Source organism: Amphichorda felina (assembly GCF_050947745.1).
Source record: "Amphichorda felina strain 45539 chromosome Unknown scaffold_6, whole genome shotgun sequence".
Lineage (NCBI taxonomy): Eukaryota > Fungi > Ascomycota > Sordariomycetes > Hypocreales > Bionectriaceae > Amphichorda > Amphichorda felina.
The window spans coordinates 2,665,909-2,683,629 of record NW_028145044.1 but is presented as its reverse complement, the minus strand read 5'-3'; the positions used below and the strand labels follow the sequence as shown (position 1 = coordinate 2,683,629).

The window sequence follows — 17,721 nt, the reverse complement described above, 5'->3', positions numbered from 1 at the left end:
CGCTTTTGCTTTTCCATGATCGTATTGTACCGCTCCAGAGTGGATACCTATTGGTTCACTAACCACCACATGCCCTAGGCGGATCATCCCATGATCTGTTTCTACCGGCACGCCGCCGGCAATACCTACCAGGAGGCAGTATTTCAAGTTTGGGAATGTCATCTTCATCTGGGTGATAACAGTGGCTGCGGGGCAGTTCCCCGCCTTGGGAAGGCCGGCGATGACGATATTGTGGTTGTTGATATTGCCAAGGTTATAAATATTGGTATCGCTGCGCGGTTGTGGCAGGCTCTCGTGCTCGTCATCCAGCATCTCCATCGCGGCGATCTGTTCTATTTCCAACGGACAGATCCACCCCACGCTATAGTCGCCGCGGCCTAACTTTTTTGGTGGCATCTTCGGTCGCACGGGGTTTGTTACCGGAGTAGAGGTGGGCGAAGTGCTGCCTCTGTCAATCAGAAAGCGACAAGGAGACTAGGTGTATGGAAGAATGCTTGCCATCAGCCCTCAGCATCAAAAACCGAGGAGGGGTAGCACAGCACTTAACCGCCAGCCTCGTGTAGTCTAAGAGTGCAGTGCATATCGCCGACCAACCAGACGCTTTGACGAGTGGTCATTCAAGGCAATGATGACAAATTGCATCGTTATTCCATGCCATCGCCAATTGGCTATGTTCAAGTCTCGGCAGAGCAGCAATTGTCAGGCGTCGTGGTGTGCTGAAAACTGTGTTCATCAAATTGAGGTATAGGTTGCCATAGTAGCTCTATAGCGTCCAGCCTCTGTGTGCTAATCCACCCCCCCCCCCCCCCCCCCAACTAGCTAGCCCAACCCCGCCAGCGCCAAGTTCAAAGCTACGTAGGTTCCTACTGCTCCATATGATATTCATACATACGATTTTGAGGTCTAAAAGCCGTCGTGTCACTATCATATAAAATCACATCGGCCTTTTAGGCATCATATCGGTAGATCATTCTCTAACCCCGTATTCTGCCTTGTCCATCTGCGCGTCAACCCCTTGATATCGGGTCTGAGCGACACCTTGGGTGCCAGGCGCGGGAAGGGCACACCGTCATGCTGCATCAGCCAGTAGTAGAAGACAATCGTCAGACAAGTCAAGCCCAGCGTGCTGAGGATGAAGATCCAGACCATGGGTGTGCCGACAATACGACTCCTCTCCGTGTCCATGGCGAAAAAGTTCATGCCAAAAAAGGTCTGCCGACGAATTAGCCAATTGTGTAGAGTATGCTAATACTGAGCCCTCCCACTTACGGCCGAGAACGAGGCAGGTACGTAGATGAGCGTCAGGATCGTGATAAAGACGGCTGACCTGTTGAGCTGGAGCATGTTGCTGTTCTGCTCCTTGGAGATGACCTGGTCGCGGAACGACAGCGTGTCGGCCAGCAGCTGCGCCGTTGTCTGCGCGCGGTCCTTGAGATGCCGCGCCGCGGTGGAGTAGGCAGTACAGCGGCGACGGTGGTTCTGCAGCTGGCGGATGAGATTGGACGTGTCGGCTTGGGGTTTCTCGGTGTCTAGGAAGACGACGAGCTCGCTGAGGAGGTCTTGCGTGGATGTCACGAGCGTGACGGCCTTGAGGAACTTGTTCTCCAAGACGACAAGCGCATTAAGATTGTCATAGCCGTAATTCAGGGGCTTGTCGATATAACTCGCGAATGTTGTGTCAATCTACCCGGCGCTGTCAGTATATACCCCTGCAGACTAGCAACACATAAATGAGTTGGTCTCCTCACAATCTGTAGCGCCGCGCGCTCATGGGAGGCCATGTACTGTCTCCATGAGGGCATGTACGCCGAGAAGAGGACCTCGTGGAGATGGTATGGGTTCCCCGCAGGCCCAGGGGGGAGCCTCTGAAGATACTCCTCTGTCAGCCTGTGCCCTTTCGAGTTAGGCATCGGGCTGAACAGAATGAAGACATTCTGACGCGTGTCGGCATTGAAGCTGTGGTAGATAGCCGTATGCCTAAGCGCCCATCTATCATCGTAGTTCTCGTCGCCTGGCCGGAATTCGGCGTAACGTATGGAGTATGAGATCTCTGAGAACAGTGAGCAAACCTATCACATACATCAATGCCCTCTGGCATTTCCAGCCCTCACCGGTCCATGGCCCGTTTGCTGTGTGGGTGAATGGCACACAGAAAGCCTGCTCTACATCCTTATTGCAAGAGTAGAAACACGAGGGTAGGTCCCAGAAGGAAGACCCGATGTTATGTCTGGAAGCGATGAGATCCAGCATAGGTCGTGTGACCTGAAGCTTTCCCCAAGACGTGCGCTGACATATTGAACTAATTCGCACAGTATTACGGTTCAGTCACGGGGAGGCATGTGTTAGGAATGGCCTGGTAGACATACATGAAGCGACAGGAAAAATCTTGACTCGAGGGGCGATCTAGATGGGATCTTAGCTCCTGCAGAGTTGAGAGCTGGCGCGGAGTCGGAGTCTGAAGGGGATCCTGAGGCCCGTCTGGGAGGAGATCGAGGACCGTGATGGGGTTGCGAACTTCGTCCACGAAGCAATTGGCCAGCGGATCCATAGCTGTGGAATCGGGGGGCTGTTGCGCCGCTATCCTTATCTTCACACTCAAATGAATGGGTGCGGCAGCTCAGAATGGTGTGCATTGGTATATGTATATACGTAAGGTACTAATATGGTCATAGAGGTATGTAATAATAAAACATACGCGTGACGCGAGGCGCTCTCCCGCCCCAGAAAGTGCAAATCTGCCTAACAGGATATTACCACACCCATCACAAATGGCACAGCCCTATGGTACCAGTCGGGCCGCCGTAAAACAATAGAAAGATGCCCTGTGCCACCATGAGGTGATCATTTGTCAAGGATAGCGCTAGAAGTCACCAATAGTTGTCAGTCTGTGCGCCTGTCTGAACACGGGGCTCTCTCGCATTCAGCAGGTGTCCTTACTCAATCTCATCCTGTGGCGCATTCGGTGTCAGTAAAGAGTGGCCGAATCCGTCGCGACCGAGTCAGTCGTCCATCATAACTTACCTCATTCACTTTCTTGGGCGCCGTAAAGATCCAGAGATCGCCTCTCATCTGCGGCGAGGCATAAATCAGTAATGCTCACCCCAGCGAGGTAGTTGCCACGGGGAACAGCTATACTTTGATGTCGAAGTTCTCGTGGTTTGGGAACAGGCTCTTGAGGAGGTCCTCGAGGGCGCTCTTCTTGAGGTAGTGGGTAGCAACGTGCTGGGTTACTTGTTCTGTGGTGCCCGGGCCTGCTTGATGCACCGGGGGCTTATCATACTTGCCCATCGAGGTATTATTCGTGGTCATGGAGGTATTATCTATAACCACGGAGGTACTATCCGCGTCGGAGGTATGATCCGCGGCTAGCCAAGGGAGGTGTTTGTCGCTCTCGAATCGCCTCATGTAAATGCAGCTAAGAAAACGCAATGCTGAGTTGGTTTTACGTCGAGATGCACCGTCAGGCTCTGCTCGAGTCTTTTTCATGTCGATTCTGGAGCGGGGAGAGATGCGAGTGAGGCGACCAGGCATCCGGCGGCGAGTCTGGGGCCTTGTCACCAGACACCTCGCAGATTATTGGATTTGTACACGTTGGAGCAGGGACTGGACTCATGGGGGCGGGCGCCTGGTGGCCGAGGCAATGATGGGGGGAGCTGAACCCAAGCTGCACAAACAAGCAAGCCACGCCACTGACAACCCCAGCTGGCAGCCCGGCAGGGGTGGGTGACATAAAGGAGTGGCAAGGAGGGGTGAGCCTCATCGTGACCGACCCAAACGATATACTACACGAAGTGAGACGCGAGTCAGACGCCGTAGATACTGTTAAAATCCACAGACGGGCATACGGATATACGGAGTGGACTCCTTTGTATAGCAGCGCCAACCCCACCTACACGCGTATTTGGTAATGTCTCCCCCAAATAATTATACGCCGTTATATCAATCACATTGGCACGCTTTGGTGTTCTTTACTTACGTTGAGTGACCCCCCTGTCCTTATCTGCTTTGTCCGCGTATTTTCTTCAGCACAGCGCCAGCTGTCGCACGATAAGTAGGTCCGCCACGCGTAGACTTCACAGGCTGCACAGCCCCGGGCCACCGCCAGAGACGGTTCGCAGGGTAGCAGCGGGTGAGTGGGATCTCATCATAAGGCTGAATAAACCCTTCATCTACTCCGTACGTGTCAGCGTGTCGCATCATCATACCTGCTCCACGTGTCTTGCAGTCCTTCACCATGCCCTAGTTGAGACATGTCTCGTCACTCAAACTCAGAGTCTGACTCGGACCACCCATCGCCGTTTCCATACTGGGATCCGAGTCCCGAACAGTGGCTCAAGTATGGGCCAGTGCTACCATCATCACCTGGGCCTAGTATGCCCGAGCCGGAGCCTGAGCTGGAGCCTGAGCCAGCGCCGCCTCCTTCGGTCACTCTGCCCGCGACCCAAGGCACCTCAACCGCCGAAAGGTTCACCCACAAGGAGAAGCTTGTTTCGGTGACTCCGACCAGGGATAGGACTGTCAATCGCAAGCTCCGTGGTATACATCTGTTTGTGAGTGGCTAGGCATTTATTTCTGCCCCGATATGGTAGATCAAGAACATGGCTGACGGGCTTGCCAATACAGATGATCACTATCAATGCCACACTGGGCACAGTAAGTGCAATTCCATTATGCAACCAATGTCAAGCTTTCTAACTGCATTACCAGGGTCTCTATTGGCGTGGAGGCCAGATCCTCGAGCTGGGTGGTCCCCTGGCGGTGCTGCTGGCATTCCTCATCGTGGGCTTCCTTGCGTGGGCCGTCATGCAGTGCATCACCGAAATGTTATGCATCTGGCCCATCCCGGGTTCCTTCTCCGTCTATGTCAGCGAATTTGTTGACCCCGAGCTGGGAATTGCAGTTGGTGTTGCATACTGGTGAGTTACCACTTGATGAACTTGATGGCATATAGACCAATGTCTCACTTATTACTGCGTGCTGCAGGTACACCTACTCCATCTCCTATGCCGCGCTCATCACTACCACATCCGCCTACCTGCACTTCTGGGTGGCTGGCGAAGGTCAAAATGGGTTTTACGGAGGTGTCGTGTACTTCCTCATACCAGTCAGCATGATTGCGATGAATGCAGTTGGAGTTCAGGTATGCCTTTTAACGAAACCACACTACATTTACTCACGGCAAGTTCTGCTTACATGTGCTTTCTTAGCTTTACGGCCGAATAGAGGTGGCTTTTGGCGTTATAAAATTGGTGTTCCTTTTAGTAGTCATAATCGTCATGTTTATAATCACTTTCACCCATCGTGAGTGTTGCAATTCCCTCGATATTCATAACCATCACTAACGCCAATACAGCCGACGGCGAGCAACATAGAGAAAGAGTAGTTCAATGCAAGTATTTGATCTCGCAGAAATAGTTTTCAAGCTAACACGCACAGTCTGGGAGAACCCAATCGAATTCGACCGAGACGCCGCCCAAAACTGGTTTGTTAGCTTCTGGTATGTGTGCGGATTGGAGCAACAAGTACATGTATATTCTAACAACACCAGCATGTCCCTGCATATTGCCGCCTTTGCCTACACGGGCGTCGAGATTGTCGCAGCCTCGGCTCTTGAGGTCAAATGGCCCCATAAGGACAAAAAGGACGACCGGGTCGCGACCGACTTCTCCCAGCGCTCCGAGCAGAGCCTCCTGGTCGGCAAGACGGTCAAATTTTCGTCCGTCTACATCTCGTTCCTCGCCACCATAGCCTACACCGTCGCAGGAACTCTAGCCTCGTCCAACATGCACCGCTCCGACTGCAGCCTCCCGCGTCTCAGCTGGCTCACCAGCTCTGAATGCCCCGAGCACCTGAGGGAGTCCAAGGGCTTTACCAAGTCGGTCTTTGTCGCCATTGCGAAGGAGTCGGGAATCCCGCACCTGGCCAACGCTTTCAACGTGTTTCTAATATTCACGGCTATTACGTGCGCCTGCACCAATCTCTTTGTTTCGTCGCGCAGCCTATTTGGTGTCACCACTCGGCTAGATGGGGGTCCCGGGCAACCGGGGCTGCTGCGACTCCTTGCGTTCTTCGGTAGGACGAACCGTAATAAGGTCCCACTGCGGGCTATGATATTCTCGGCTGCGGCATTTTGGTGGGTTCCGTTTCTGGAGTTGAAAGGCGGAAATGGGGTTGGCATGGTGAGTATCAACTATTACTATTACATGTGCTATTGACGGCATGAGCTCACACGAACAGTTTATCGAGATTCTGACAACCATGGGATCCGTCAGCATCATCATTGTATGGGGCTCGCAATGCTGGGCATTTATCCGATATTACCGTTGGTGGGTACACTGATATCTTGCTCTGCTAATGGCCCAAGCTAACAACATGATACCCTGCAGCATCTACCGACACCGCGAAGCCCTCGATATGGAACAGGTTGCCCAGGTCCGTCGCTGGAACCAGGATGCTAATGACGACTATCCATACCGCAGTCACGGACAGCCGTTTCTGGCTTTTGTGGCCCTGATCGGCTGTCTGCTCATCATACTCGTGTCGACCGGTGCAAGCCTCTGGAACGGGTTTCATTTCAAGCCGTTTCTCAGCGGTTACCTCGTGGTAAGAGGACCTTCTTTCCAACAGAGATATAATCTGTTTCTAATTTCTATCAGATCTTTACTTTTTTAGGCAGCTGGGTTATTCTTAAGATCGTTCGGGGCGCAAAGTGGTCCTTGGTCGACCTTGACAATGCCGAGAAGGTCATCAACAAGATACGAAACTTACATGACATCCGGGTAGGGGCCACCTAGCCATGGCCTCCATGTTTAAATTAATACTACTACTCTAGTGTACATCTGGTTTTAAACACTACTTATAATGATTGTAAAAGAAGGCGTCATGGTAACCCCTCCTGCACTAATGCCATCCATCTCCAAAAAGTGCACAGTGCTATCGAAGGTATTGCTGCAGTATGCCAATCTGGGTACCTAACAGCTATGATGCTTTTGGGCCGAGACATAATAGTTTTATAGGCAGTAGCAATAATATTATAGTCATCTAGAGCTCTCGTAGTATGCTAGGGAGATCCGTTATTCATAAAAATATTCGACTGTATACAGACACGGATGTTGCTAGGGGAAAACAAAAGACAGGGCGACAGAGAGGGAGGCTGGTCTCCCTAACCTTCCACCCCCAAGCTCACCCCGTACACGAGGCGTTGGTTTTTCCCCAGCGGCGTCGCAATGAGAAAGTATTTCTCGTCATTATCATCCGACATCATGCCTACAAGATCATCGCCGTATGACAGGCCAGGAAGTTGGGCCAGCTCCGTGACCGAAACATCCCCCGACTGGGGCACCTTCAGCTCCAAGAGCAGTATCTTGTGCTTGGCCGAGGTGCACCCTAGGGCGAACAAACTTTCATCCCGTCGGCCCATCATCAGTTTGAGAATGCGGTAGTTGGCAATTTCTCTGTCGATATGGAGAGGCGTTTGCACTCCAGGGAATGTCAAAATTTGTACGCGTTTCTCGCGTGTCACGGTGGCACACGCCGCCCTGCCTTCATTAGGAAAAGGGCAGAAGGTTGTGAAAAAGCCAACTGGACCACTGCTGTCAAAGCCCTACAATTCTGTCAGTAAACAGGAAGATAATTTTTGCAAAGCCTAAATCCTTACTCTTGATTCGATGTTCAGAGTGTCTATCGTCTCATCGCCAATCGAGATCCTGACTATTGGAATCTTGTGCTCCAGGCTTCGGGCAGTGAGCTCGGGACGGACAACGAGATGAACGACTCCTGTGTCGGTAACAGAGAGACATGTGATTTCTCCAGCTGACCATTGTAATGCCACCTTGTCGGACCATGGACTCTGGGCGTTGCCATTCTCGCTCGGGTCTGGGCTATTCCGGCCGGGATTTGCAGAGGAAACCTGAGGACCGCTGTATCTGCAAGCTGGTTAACGGGTTTTGTTCTCTTCTATTAAAAGAGATGTGCGTAGTACCGTTCTTTCGCCCACTTTTCCAGATCTGAGATCTCACCATATACCAAGGAGGACGGCGCCTTTGGGTCCCCCTCCCAAACCACACAAACCAACTTCTTGCCTCCTGGAGAGATGGCCACTTTGTGTATCCCTGAGACGGGCAAGACGACAATGCAAAAGTGTCCCAGGACAACATCAACAGACCGGCCCTTCTCGAGATTGAATATGTAGCACTAAGATGAACCATGTTAGCCATCTCGCGCCTTTATAGGGCATCGACAGGATGAAATATTGAAGTGCTTGGACACACATAATTTCTCCCAGCTGTACAAGCAACGAGGTATTTCCCAGCCACATCAACACTCTTCCAAACGCAGTCCGTTCTTTTGAGCTCGCGTTCGTCTGCCGGGATGGTGTTGTGTTTTTCTTTGGGCGTCGAATAGAGCACGATCTTGGTATCGCTCCAATATGCCACGAGCTTCGTATCAGGTGAGATGACGCAGCCCTTGAAAGAATCTTCAGAATGTAGATGCCACTGCTCGACAGAGACTTTCTGCCCGGCTGTCTGTTTTCTAGCGGCAACGGCGTCAGTAAAGCGGTCGCTTAACAACCCGGTCTATCAAATTCAAAGGGGTTAACAAACTTTGTCTTCCGATCCGTCCAAAGCTGCCACAAGGATTTGTTCATTGTGAGTGCAGGTAAAGTGGCATGACTCCCTCGCCTAGGTGCTGCATCACCCTCCTCCTTTGCCATCTTGAGATATCTATCCAAAGCTTTATTGAGAACCTTCATGATGCTTCCTGCACTGCAGCGGCGCGATGCCTCGACCTTGAAAACCCAGTTCTCAAGGTATTCCAAGGCGTCTTTCACAATCTCGGACTCTTGATGGCTTCGCCGCATGGCCTTGTCGACGAGGCCATCATGCCACTCCTTGATTACAGGATTGACTTGAATTTTCCGAAATCTATTTCGGACGAAGAATCGGTCGTAGTCATCGGCAGTGCGGTAGTTCGCGCGGGCATCCTCGTAGTTGACCACTCCATCCGCCCCCTCCTCCAGGTACGCGAACACAATGCTGAGAACACAGCCAAGAGACCATACATCACTTTCAGTCCCCATAGTTCTCTCTGATGAAAGTGATTCGGGCGCCAGGTATGTCCCCTCGCCGCGCCGAGGTAGTGTCAGCGAGGGGGCGGGATTGCTTTCGGCTGTCGTCTTCCGCATCTTGAACAATCGATTAAAGTCCCTCTCGCTATCAGCACCCTCACCATGGCGGCGGATCTTAACACAAGCCATGCCAAAGTCGCTCAACTTCCAAATGAGACGGATCTTGCGCTCCCTAGTCCTTGGTTCTGGGACCGTGAGCCCCTCGGCCCGTTCTTCTGCCATGGGTTCGTCGGCCCATTCACTGAAGACTAGAACATTGCTTGGTTTCAGGTCCATGTGGTAGCATACTAGCTCCTCTGTGTCCTCAGTCTCTATTCCGCTATGGAGGAAGTTGAGTCCATTGGCCAGTCCCTTGGCGCAACGAATTATGTCCGCTTTTGCATGGAGAGTCTCGGGTTTAACCTGGTTGTATCGGAGCATGTATTCGCTGAGATCGCAGATGGCGCACGGCATGAAGAGGCTGTATGTCGTAGTGCCAATGGCGAGGCTGCCCAGATTCTCGACAATGTTCTTACAGGTCCCAGCCGAAGTGTTGATCTTCTCCATGATCTCGCGTTCCCTCGTGGCATGAAACTCGCCAGATATGATATAGTCCTTCCGAGCCACCCACATCTCCTCGCTGTTGTACTTGAAGCCCGGGACGCTGCGATCATAGAAATGTCCCTTGGCAATCTTCACCTTGTATACCTTGCCGAAAGACCCTTCAGCGAGAGGGGCCTCATCTAGGTATGGGGTGCGCTGGCGATCCAGGCTCTCGACCCTGACCTCCTCCCCTTTCCGCAGGACCACAGTGCAGAAACAGGCTTGCGTGGCCAAGAACTTGTCCGTATCGACAACATTCTCGAATAGCTCTTCAATCTCGTAATGATCCGCCGGAAGAGAGCCTCTGAGTTTCCGGTCCGGGCCCGGTGCCCACGGATCGTCAACGGCGACCAACTTCCTCACGAACATCTTGGCGGCACTGATACCACATGTCGCAAAGATCAGGATGGCCAGGAAGTCGTGAACCTTCCTTTCTCTTACCCTTGCGACGAACTCATTCTCGCCGATACCCAACTGCTCCTCCGCGCTAGCTTGGGGCGAAACAAGGCTGCGGAAAACGCGCCTCAGGTTGTCATCATTGAGGACCTTGGCGGCGGTACCGCGGGTGGCGAAGCGGGATCTCTCATCCCGGGCCCTCTCCAGCTTGCTCCAGATTTGCTGGTAGATGGCATGGCAGATGTCGGTGAAGGGTTCAGATTCCATGGCGGCGGATGGGAAGAGGCCAAGTTAGAATCCCCAGTCTGCCTAAGAGGGGGGTTAGCATGCATTAAGACTCGATGCCCACGCCACAAAAGGGCTGACACCAGGGCTGATTGAGTACATGGGCACCTAGCAAATGACAGCCACGAACAGTCTACGCTACAGCCAGCAAGCACGCCCGTTTGGCTGCATTTTCTATTGAGATGGAGAAGATCTTCCGGGCTTTTGATAAAAGGTACTACCCGCCTGTATTTAGTGTGTGCTAATTGATATAGCTTTGATCCTCGTATTTGCGGGTGCGCGGTGTCGCGGCATTGCTGTCTACCCGGCATTTATACACAAATGAAGCCGAGGCCGCTAACATCTCAAGGTATAAGAGAAGCAAAAGCACCGAGGTACCTACCTACCTATGGAGGCCTATCTACCGTTCATCATTTATTATTATGATACTGCAGTCATGTCATATGTACCTACGTCTGCCCATTTCTTTGGCGGCTCCAACAGTGATTTCTCGACTTAATGTAAAGTCATTGGCACCGTACCAGAAGACACCGCATACCAGCGAAATAGCGCTGTCGATGCCGAGTTTATTCGTTAGTAATTTACATGTTATAATAACTAGCGACGACACACCGTGTTTGAGCTACTCACCCCCTGCACACACGCGATAGATGAATCGCGTGCGCAAAGTACTTTTACATGGGCAACCCAACGTGACTACTATGCGTTCTAGAAAAGAGGATCTAATGTACGCGGATAAACGCAGCATCAACTTGCTGCCATACAAACATGGGATATCCAGTCGGATGGATAGCCCATCATTACTTGGACATTAGCCACAACCCAAATTGTTGGATCGGATGTTGTGACTCATTTCAGTCCACACCTTGGACATATACGTGCCTCTGTCTTCCCACTCTCGGAACACACGCTGCATCTTTTGCGGAGTCAATCAGCTTATCGTCGTTCACATTGTTGTAACAAGCTGGCAAGTCATGGTGGTCTTTGGACCGCGCGCCTCCAACGATGCCACCATCAACTCCAGGGACCAAGTGATCGCATTCAGTGTCTGCCAAGTCGAAGGACAAATGAGTCGGGCGGCAACAGAGCGGAGGTTCCTCCAGGCCCGATGTGCCACTAGATACTGCGCATAGGGACAATCTTGCCTACCAACTTGGGAAGTATTGATGATGTGTAGACGTTCATTGCATGGGCTATCTTCCTAGCGCGAACAGCTCCAGTGCCAGATAGCCCTCTATGTCGGGCGTCTCGGTAACGTCTTTGACAGGAGCGTGCGCTTGCAGGTTCACACCAGCGTCAACAGACTTGGACAGAGAGTAGGTGGAGGATGAGCTTGTGCAGAGAGAAATTTCGGCCGAATATCCTCCAATGGTTTGTGCAACTGTAAGCTCGATGATGCCAACCACGGGATTGTGGTTTCCCTGCCACCCATGGACAGTTCGTCGCGGATGATGGAAATGTCCCCTTTTTCTTTGATCGCCACCATCTATGTCCATCTGGGAGGCCACCTCTTGTCGGCGATGGGCCATCTGGGAGGCTGCATCTAATACGGTCTGACACAAGTAAGTGACTCCCGGAGAACCGAGGCAGACATTCCGGCGTGACATGAAGCGGGATCGGGGAGGAGAAGGTTTTTGATCAGTATTTGCATTCTATGGAATGCAATCTGATGACTTTGGCTACGCAACGACCGAGTGAAGCCGCGTGCAACGCTTTGCTAAACAACCCAAGAAGCTAGGAACTCTTCCCTTGGTCAGAAAGAGTTACCTCATCAAGCGCTGTAAGCTTTTGGTGGCTAACGGGAACGAGAGGGCTTATCTGACCGGAGCTGTACCCGGCAATGCCGCGGGAAGTGCCCCCGAGCTAAGCGATTAGTAACCAATGCAAGTATCATCACAACACAATCGCTAGCTATTAAACACTGGAAAGAAAAGGCTAGAGACGTGTCATGTCTACAGGATTTCTGGATCCATGTTCAGTAAGCATTGAAATAAGGTCTTTCTCTTGTAAAGATGGGTTCCAGGACACACACACCAGCCATGTTCACCCCCGACTCCGTCGTACCGCTCTGGCTGGACGGCCAACAGAAACAAACCACCAACACATTCACTGTCGTCTCCCCCCAAACCCATCAACCGCTCTGGAAAGCCTCCTCCGCCAGCATTGAAGATGCAGACGCTGCCGCAGTGTCTGCCCAAAAAGCCTTCCAAACATGGCGCCTCACGAAGCCCTACGAGCGGAGGGAGATCTTTCTTCGCGCATACCACCTGCTCAAAGAACGTCGCGAGCAGAGTATGAAGCACAGTACTACGGAGACAGGCGTGCCTGAGATCATGTTTGGCTTTGAGTACAATGGTGCGATAGATACTTGCTACCAACTCGCGTCGATCGCCGGTACAGAAAAGGGCTTTGTCGTCGACCCGGAGGCAAGTGACACGAGCGCCATGGTGTTGAGGGAGCCGTACGGTGTCATCCTTGGGATTCCACCCTGGAACGCTCCTCACGCACTGGCGCTCAGGGCTTGTCTGTTTCCTCTTGCCGCGGGTAATACTGTCGTGCTGAAGGGGCCGGAGCTCGCGCCGGCGACCATGTGGCATCTTGTGGATATTCTGCACGAGGCTGGTCTGCCCGCGGGATGTCTAAACACTGTCTACCACCGACCAGAGGACGCGTTTCAGATTACGAAGCACCTCATACAGCACCCTGCCATTCGAAAAGTCAACTTCACAGGCAGCACTGCCGTGGGGGCGACCATCGCGAGTCTGTGCGGGCAGAACATCAAGCCCTGCGTTCTCGAACTCGGCGGGAAGGCGCCGGCGATTGTCTGCGAAGATGCCGATCTAGGGCTCGCAGCCGAACAGTGTGCACTGGCATCATTCAGCCATGCCGGTCAAGTGTGCATGAGCACCGAGCGAATTATCGTGAGGCGGGAGGTGATGGAGCCGTTCAAGACTGCATTGAAAGAGGTGATCGGAAAGATCTTTGGCGGCGAGGCCCCTTTGCCCATCTTGATCAATGGGAAGAGCGCCGACAAGAGCCGCGCTCTGGTGAAGGATGCTCTCGACAAGGGAGCCAAGATTCTATATGGGACTGTTGAATCTGGAGCTGATACGTCCACCAACCGTATCAGCCCCACGGTGCTCGAGAATGTTGATAAGAGTATGAGAATCTTCTACGAAGAGTCGTTTGGCCCAATCGTATCTATCTATATCGTTGACAACGATGAGGAGGCGCTGGCGCTTGCCAACGACACACGATACGGTCTTACATCCGCTGTCTTTACGAATGAGCTTCGACGAGGCATGAGGCTGGCGAAGCGCATCGACGCCGGGGCTGTGCATATCAACAATATGACTATCCACGATGAGTCTGCGTTGCCTCACGGTGGGTCCAAGGACAGCGGCTACGGACGCTTCAACGGGGTCGATGGGCTGCGCGAGTGGCTCAAAGTGAAGTCGGTCACTTGGAGGGATTAGGAACTGGATACGCCTGATGATACCTAGGTAGTGTTGAAATGTATAAGCGTTGAAAGAGTGTTCTCGTACCACTGGTAATTCTCATCGTATGCTCTGATGAGAACATGCCGCTTGTGGGAAGATGTGATAGGGGTTCACCGACACCAGGCCGTTCCATTGGCCTAATAAGCGACCACAACTTTGTCATTCCACTTGCATAAGATACCCTATATACAATGTGGTTTGGACTCGGATGCTCCGATAGGGTGCGGTTGCTGCCGTCAATGCCTGTGGACCGTGGGGATTCGATTAAACATCTACATTTACTGTATCTGCAACACCGCTCTGCCCGCAATCTCGGCCCTCTCCAGCTTCCCCATCACCTCTTCCAGCTTCTCGAAAGGATACATCTGCACTCTTGGCTTCAACTTTCCCTGCACCATCAACTCCATCAGTTCTTCCATCTGGTTGCGATTCCCAACCGTCGCACCGATAACCTGAAGGCCCTTTACCAGCATCTCGAACGGACTGACCTGCAGGCGGTAGTCGGGGGGCGGGATGCCGACGCATAGAAGCCTCCCGCAGTTACGCAGCATCGGAATCGCGCTTTCGTATGCAGACGGCGCCCCTGTGATACACAGAACAGCGTGAGCACCGAGGCCGCCCGTCAAGGCACGCACATCCGCGACCAAGTCGTTGCTCTTGCGGAAGTCGAGGAAATGGGCAGCCCCGGATGTGTTGCAGACTTCCTCCTTGTCGGCGGCATCGATGGCAATCACGCAGTAGCCAAGGGACGCGGCAATCTGAACACCGAGATGGCCTAGGCCGCCGCCTGCGCCAGGGAGGACGACGTAGTCGCCGGACTTGAGATTGGCTTTGCGCAGCGCCGAGTAGACGGCGATGCCGCCGCAGAGGACCGGTGCGGCGAGCTCGGATTTCACCTGGTCAGGGATCCTGGTCACGAAGGCGGCGTCTGCTACGCAGTATTCTAAGGATAACGTGAGTCAGAAATGGATATACCTCCAAAGTATGTATGCCATCTCCGAGGTTTTCCTACGTTGAAATGTTCCAGGTACGTTCTGATCCAAGTATTAGCATCTGCAATAGAATACTCTTCTCTTCTCATATCGGTATTGACTCACTCTGCCGGAATTGTCTTGGCGCGGGCAATGTGTGTAATCCCTCTCGCATATTTCGCAGTTTTGGCAGGCTCTATGAAGCCAGCTTTGCAACAACAATGGGGTCAATGTTTTGTTCTTGGTGTGGGTTGATTCGTGAGATTGGGGGTCACTTACGAGACACCAACGCGACTGTTCAGCATCACATCTGCAACTCCTGGACCGACTAGCTCCCATGGACTGTCAGTAATGTATGTCGAGAATATCAGGTTCAGTATGCCGAACCTGCAACGACCTTTCCTACGCCTTCGTGTCCCGCAACGTGCGCACTCATTGGAGTGGTGCCGTATATGGAATGGTGGTCGGAATGGCTGGAAAGACCCATCCGTCAGTACATGTATAGAACAAACATGGAAATGTTAGTCACATTCGATTTCAACATACCAAACTCCCGAGACCTCCATCTTGACGAGCACTTCACCTACCCCCGGCTTGGGAATCTCAATCTGGCGAAGCTCAATCCTGGCATCCTTGCCTGGGGTCTCGACCCACGCTCCAATCTGCCTGTCCACTGAAGTCATACTCAAAAAAATGACCAAAAAATTACAATAGTACTGGTATTGGCAGGGCAGGGTAAGCGAGCGGTGTGAGCATGCGCGCCGAGGTCAATAGGTTTCGTATGGTATTGCTGGATTGACGCGATTTCAAGAAAAAGAAATTGCCGGTGGACTCTAGCAATTCTTTGAATCATGCGAGTCAGACGCGTGGCATCGGATCGATATAGCAAAGAAGAGATGCGTGCCCACGGGAACAGATCGCCGGCCGGCCCCGGGACACCGGGCCATGATGCCGCGGTTGCTAAGCCCGACGATGCCGGAGCGCTCCGCCGGCCTACGTCGCTCTAATACGTTTCCAGCCAAGTACGGGATGCTGATGATAACGTTCCCCATCTTTCACCCAGTCTGCTTACGGGGCTGCCCGGATGTCCGGCTGGGATCCCCTCAACAACACACCCACGAGCTGCCTGCACTCGTTTCTCTTCCATATCGGCCCCATCTCCCTCGGTCCGCTTCCCACACCCCTTGGATCGATGATACCGTCGTCTAACAGGGAGCGATTCGCTGCGAGTATCAACATCAAGGCGTGGCCCTCTCCTGATTCTCTGACCACCCCCAGGGTCGGCATCATGTCCCCCGGGACTCGTCACGGCAGCGTTGAGTCGCAGCTTGATGCTGTGCCTCCAAACCGGAAGCGGCGTCGGATTGCAGTCGCATGCGTGTCGTGCAGGAAGAGGAAGTCGAGGGTACGTGGACTGACCTCGTTTTGGCCCCTTGCAGCAACACATCCATGTCATGTCCAGCCAGCCGGGGAGTAGCATACGTGACGTCCCTGCATGAAAAATTGCTACCTCATACTCGGTTCTACAGCTGGCTGACTTGTCGTATGCGCAGTGCGGTGGTCAGCGCCCAAGGTGCGGCACATGCACCGAGCTTGAGCTCCAGTGCGAGTACATATCCACCAACCCACGGGGACAGAGCCCGGCAAAGGAGTAAGCCAGCTTGTGGAGATGACTTGTGTTTGGTTATTGATGCAACAGCAACTAATTCGAGGCTCTGTCATTGTAGGCACATACAGCGCATTGAAGCCCGTCTTCGCAGTCTCGAACAGGTAGTGGGCACTCATTTATCAAACCTGCCCGAGTCATGTCGTGGTCCAAGTAACAGCAATGCCATCAACCACTTTGATCTTGGTTACATGAATGGCTATGATCAAATTCCTGCATCAACTACCTCTCATACCAATCTTGGATCTAGCCTCCACGATGAGGGTAATGTTGAGGAGGATGACGATAACGATGATGTCGGCAGCCAGATGCACCCTGAAGACCCTACCGATGGCATGGGACATTTTGTGTTCGAAGACGAGGAGGATCGCGCCTTTTTCGGTTTGTGCAGAACCTCATGAATTTGAGTCGGGACGCCCTGGTGATACTAATCATAGTCATCCACATAGGCCCCTCGTCAAGCATCGCTTTTACTTCCGAAGTCTCTGTCGCGTTGGCAAGACTATCACTCTCACCAGAGGAGCGCAATTCATTTTCAGGCCCCAATCACTTCCATGACAAGACAATCCTGCCCGACTACAGGATCGCACGGATTCCACGGTCAAAGTCTGTTGACACGCCACTAGACTCCACAAATCCATCAAACCTGCGATGTACTGGCAGTGAAAGAAATGGAGGAGTCTCGTCATCTTCCATATTCTACCTGCCTCCTAAAGCAGAGACTTCGGTTCTTATAGACAGGTTCTTCAGTGATACGGCATTGCTATTCCCTTATATACACGAGGGGACGTTCAGAGATATGTATGCCGGACTGCCTCAAGGGAAATTCATGGCAATGAGACGAACCTGGCTAGGCTTGTTGAACATGGTCTTAGCCATGGCAACGTACACGACCGTTTCACCCAAAGGTGACGCCAAAGATCGCCAATCGAGCTCGGAAGCATTCTATCGGCGTGCGACTCGGCTGTGTGAGAGCCACGTCATGAAGACTGCGAGCCTGGAGATCGGTAGTCCCTCCCGTCCTGAAATTTCAAAGGACAGGCACTGACTGGCTAAACTATTTAGTCCAATATTTACTGCTGGTTACTCAATATATGCAGGGTAACAAGTCGTCCGTCCAGACTTCTGCTACGCATGGACTGGCCGTCAAGGTTGCTATGCAGCTCGGTCTGCATTCCACAGAAGCATCCAAGA

General features: G+C 52.6%; 6 protein-coding genes across 6 annotated transcripts; 2 read left to right on the top strand and 4 right to left on the bottom strand.

The window, feature by feature from the left end:
- Nucleotides 1-954: 954 nt before the first annotated feature.
- Nucleotides 955-2,119, bottom strand: ACO1O0_006694 (uncharacterized protein; the record flags this gene model as incomplete). The annotated part of the gene is made up of 4 exons (XM_083196077.1): nucleotides 955-1,212; nucleotides 1,270-1,683; nucleotides 1,749-1,977; nucleotides 2,112-2,119. 4 exons carry the CDS (start codon nucleotides 2,117-2,119, stop codon nucleotides 955-957), a joined length of 909 nt encoding a protein of 302 aa, XP_083049093.1.
- A 729-nt stretch (nucleotides 2,120-2,848) lies between these two features.
- ACO1O0_006693 (uncharacterized protein) lies at nucleotides 2,849-3,288 on the bottom strand (the record flags this gene model as incomplete). The annotated part of the gene is made up of 3 exons (XM_083196076.1): nucleotides 2,849-2,860; nucleotides 3,022-3,069; nucleotides 3,136-3,288. 3 exons carry the CDS (start codon nucleotides 3,286-3,288, stop codon nucleotides 2,849-2,851), a joined length of 213 nt encoding a protein of 70 aa, XP_083049092.1.
- A 1,085-nt stretch (nucleotides 3,289-4,373) lies between these two features.
- ACO1O0_006692 (amino acid permease-domain-containing protein) lies at nucleotides 4,374-6,794 on the top strand (the record flags this gene model as incomplete). The annotated part of the gene is made up of 8 exons (XM_083196075.1): nucleotides 4,374-4,550; nucleotides 4,708-4,916; nucleotides 4,984-5,140; nucleotides 5,354-5,379; nucleotides 5,549-6,179; nucleotides 6,238-6,326; nucleotides 6,387-6,603; nucleotides 6,657-6,794. 8 exons carry the CDS (start codon nucleotides 4,374-4,376, stop codon nucleotides 6,792-6,794), a joined length of 1,644 nt encoding a protein of 547 aa, XP_083049091.1.
- A 1,769-nt stretch (nucleotides 6,795-8,563) lies between these two features.
- On the bottom strand, nucleotides 8,564-10,372 carry ACO1O0_006691 (protein kinase family protein; the record flags this gene model as incomplete). Its single annotated transcript, XM_083196074.1, is given in 2 exon segments — nucleotides 8,564-10,135; nucleotides 10,151-10,372. The coding sequence occupies 2 exon segments, from the start codon at nucleotides 10,370-10,372 to the stop codon at nucleotides 8,564-8,566; spliced, it is 1,794 nt and encodes a 597-aa protein (XP_083049090.1).
- Nucleotides 10,373-12,429: 2,057 nt separating this feature from the next.
- On the top strand, nucleotides 12,430-13,866 carry ACO1O0_006690 (aldehyde dehydrogenase; the record flags this gene model as incomplete). The annotated part of the gene is made up of 1 exon (XM_083196073.1): nucleotides 12,430-13,866. The coding sequence occupies one exon, from the start codon at nucleotides 12,430-12,432 to the stop codon at nucleotides 13,864-13,866; it is 1,437 nt and encodes a 478-aa protein (XP_083049089.1).
- Nucleotides 13,867-14,168: 302 nt separating this feature from the next.
- On the bottom strand, nucleotides 14,169-15,544 carry ACO1O0_006689 (uncharacterized protein; the record flags this gene model as incomplete). Its single annotated transcript, XM_083196072.1, has 3 exons — nucleotides 14,169-14,833; nucleotides 15,249-15,292; nucleotides 15,408-15,544. 3 exons carry the CDS (start codon nucleotides 15,542-15,544, stop codon nucleotides 14,169-14,171), a joined length of 846 nt encoding a protein of 281 aa, XP_083049088.1.
- Nucleotides 15,545-17,721: the final 2,177 nt, after the last annotated feature.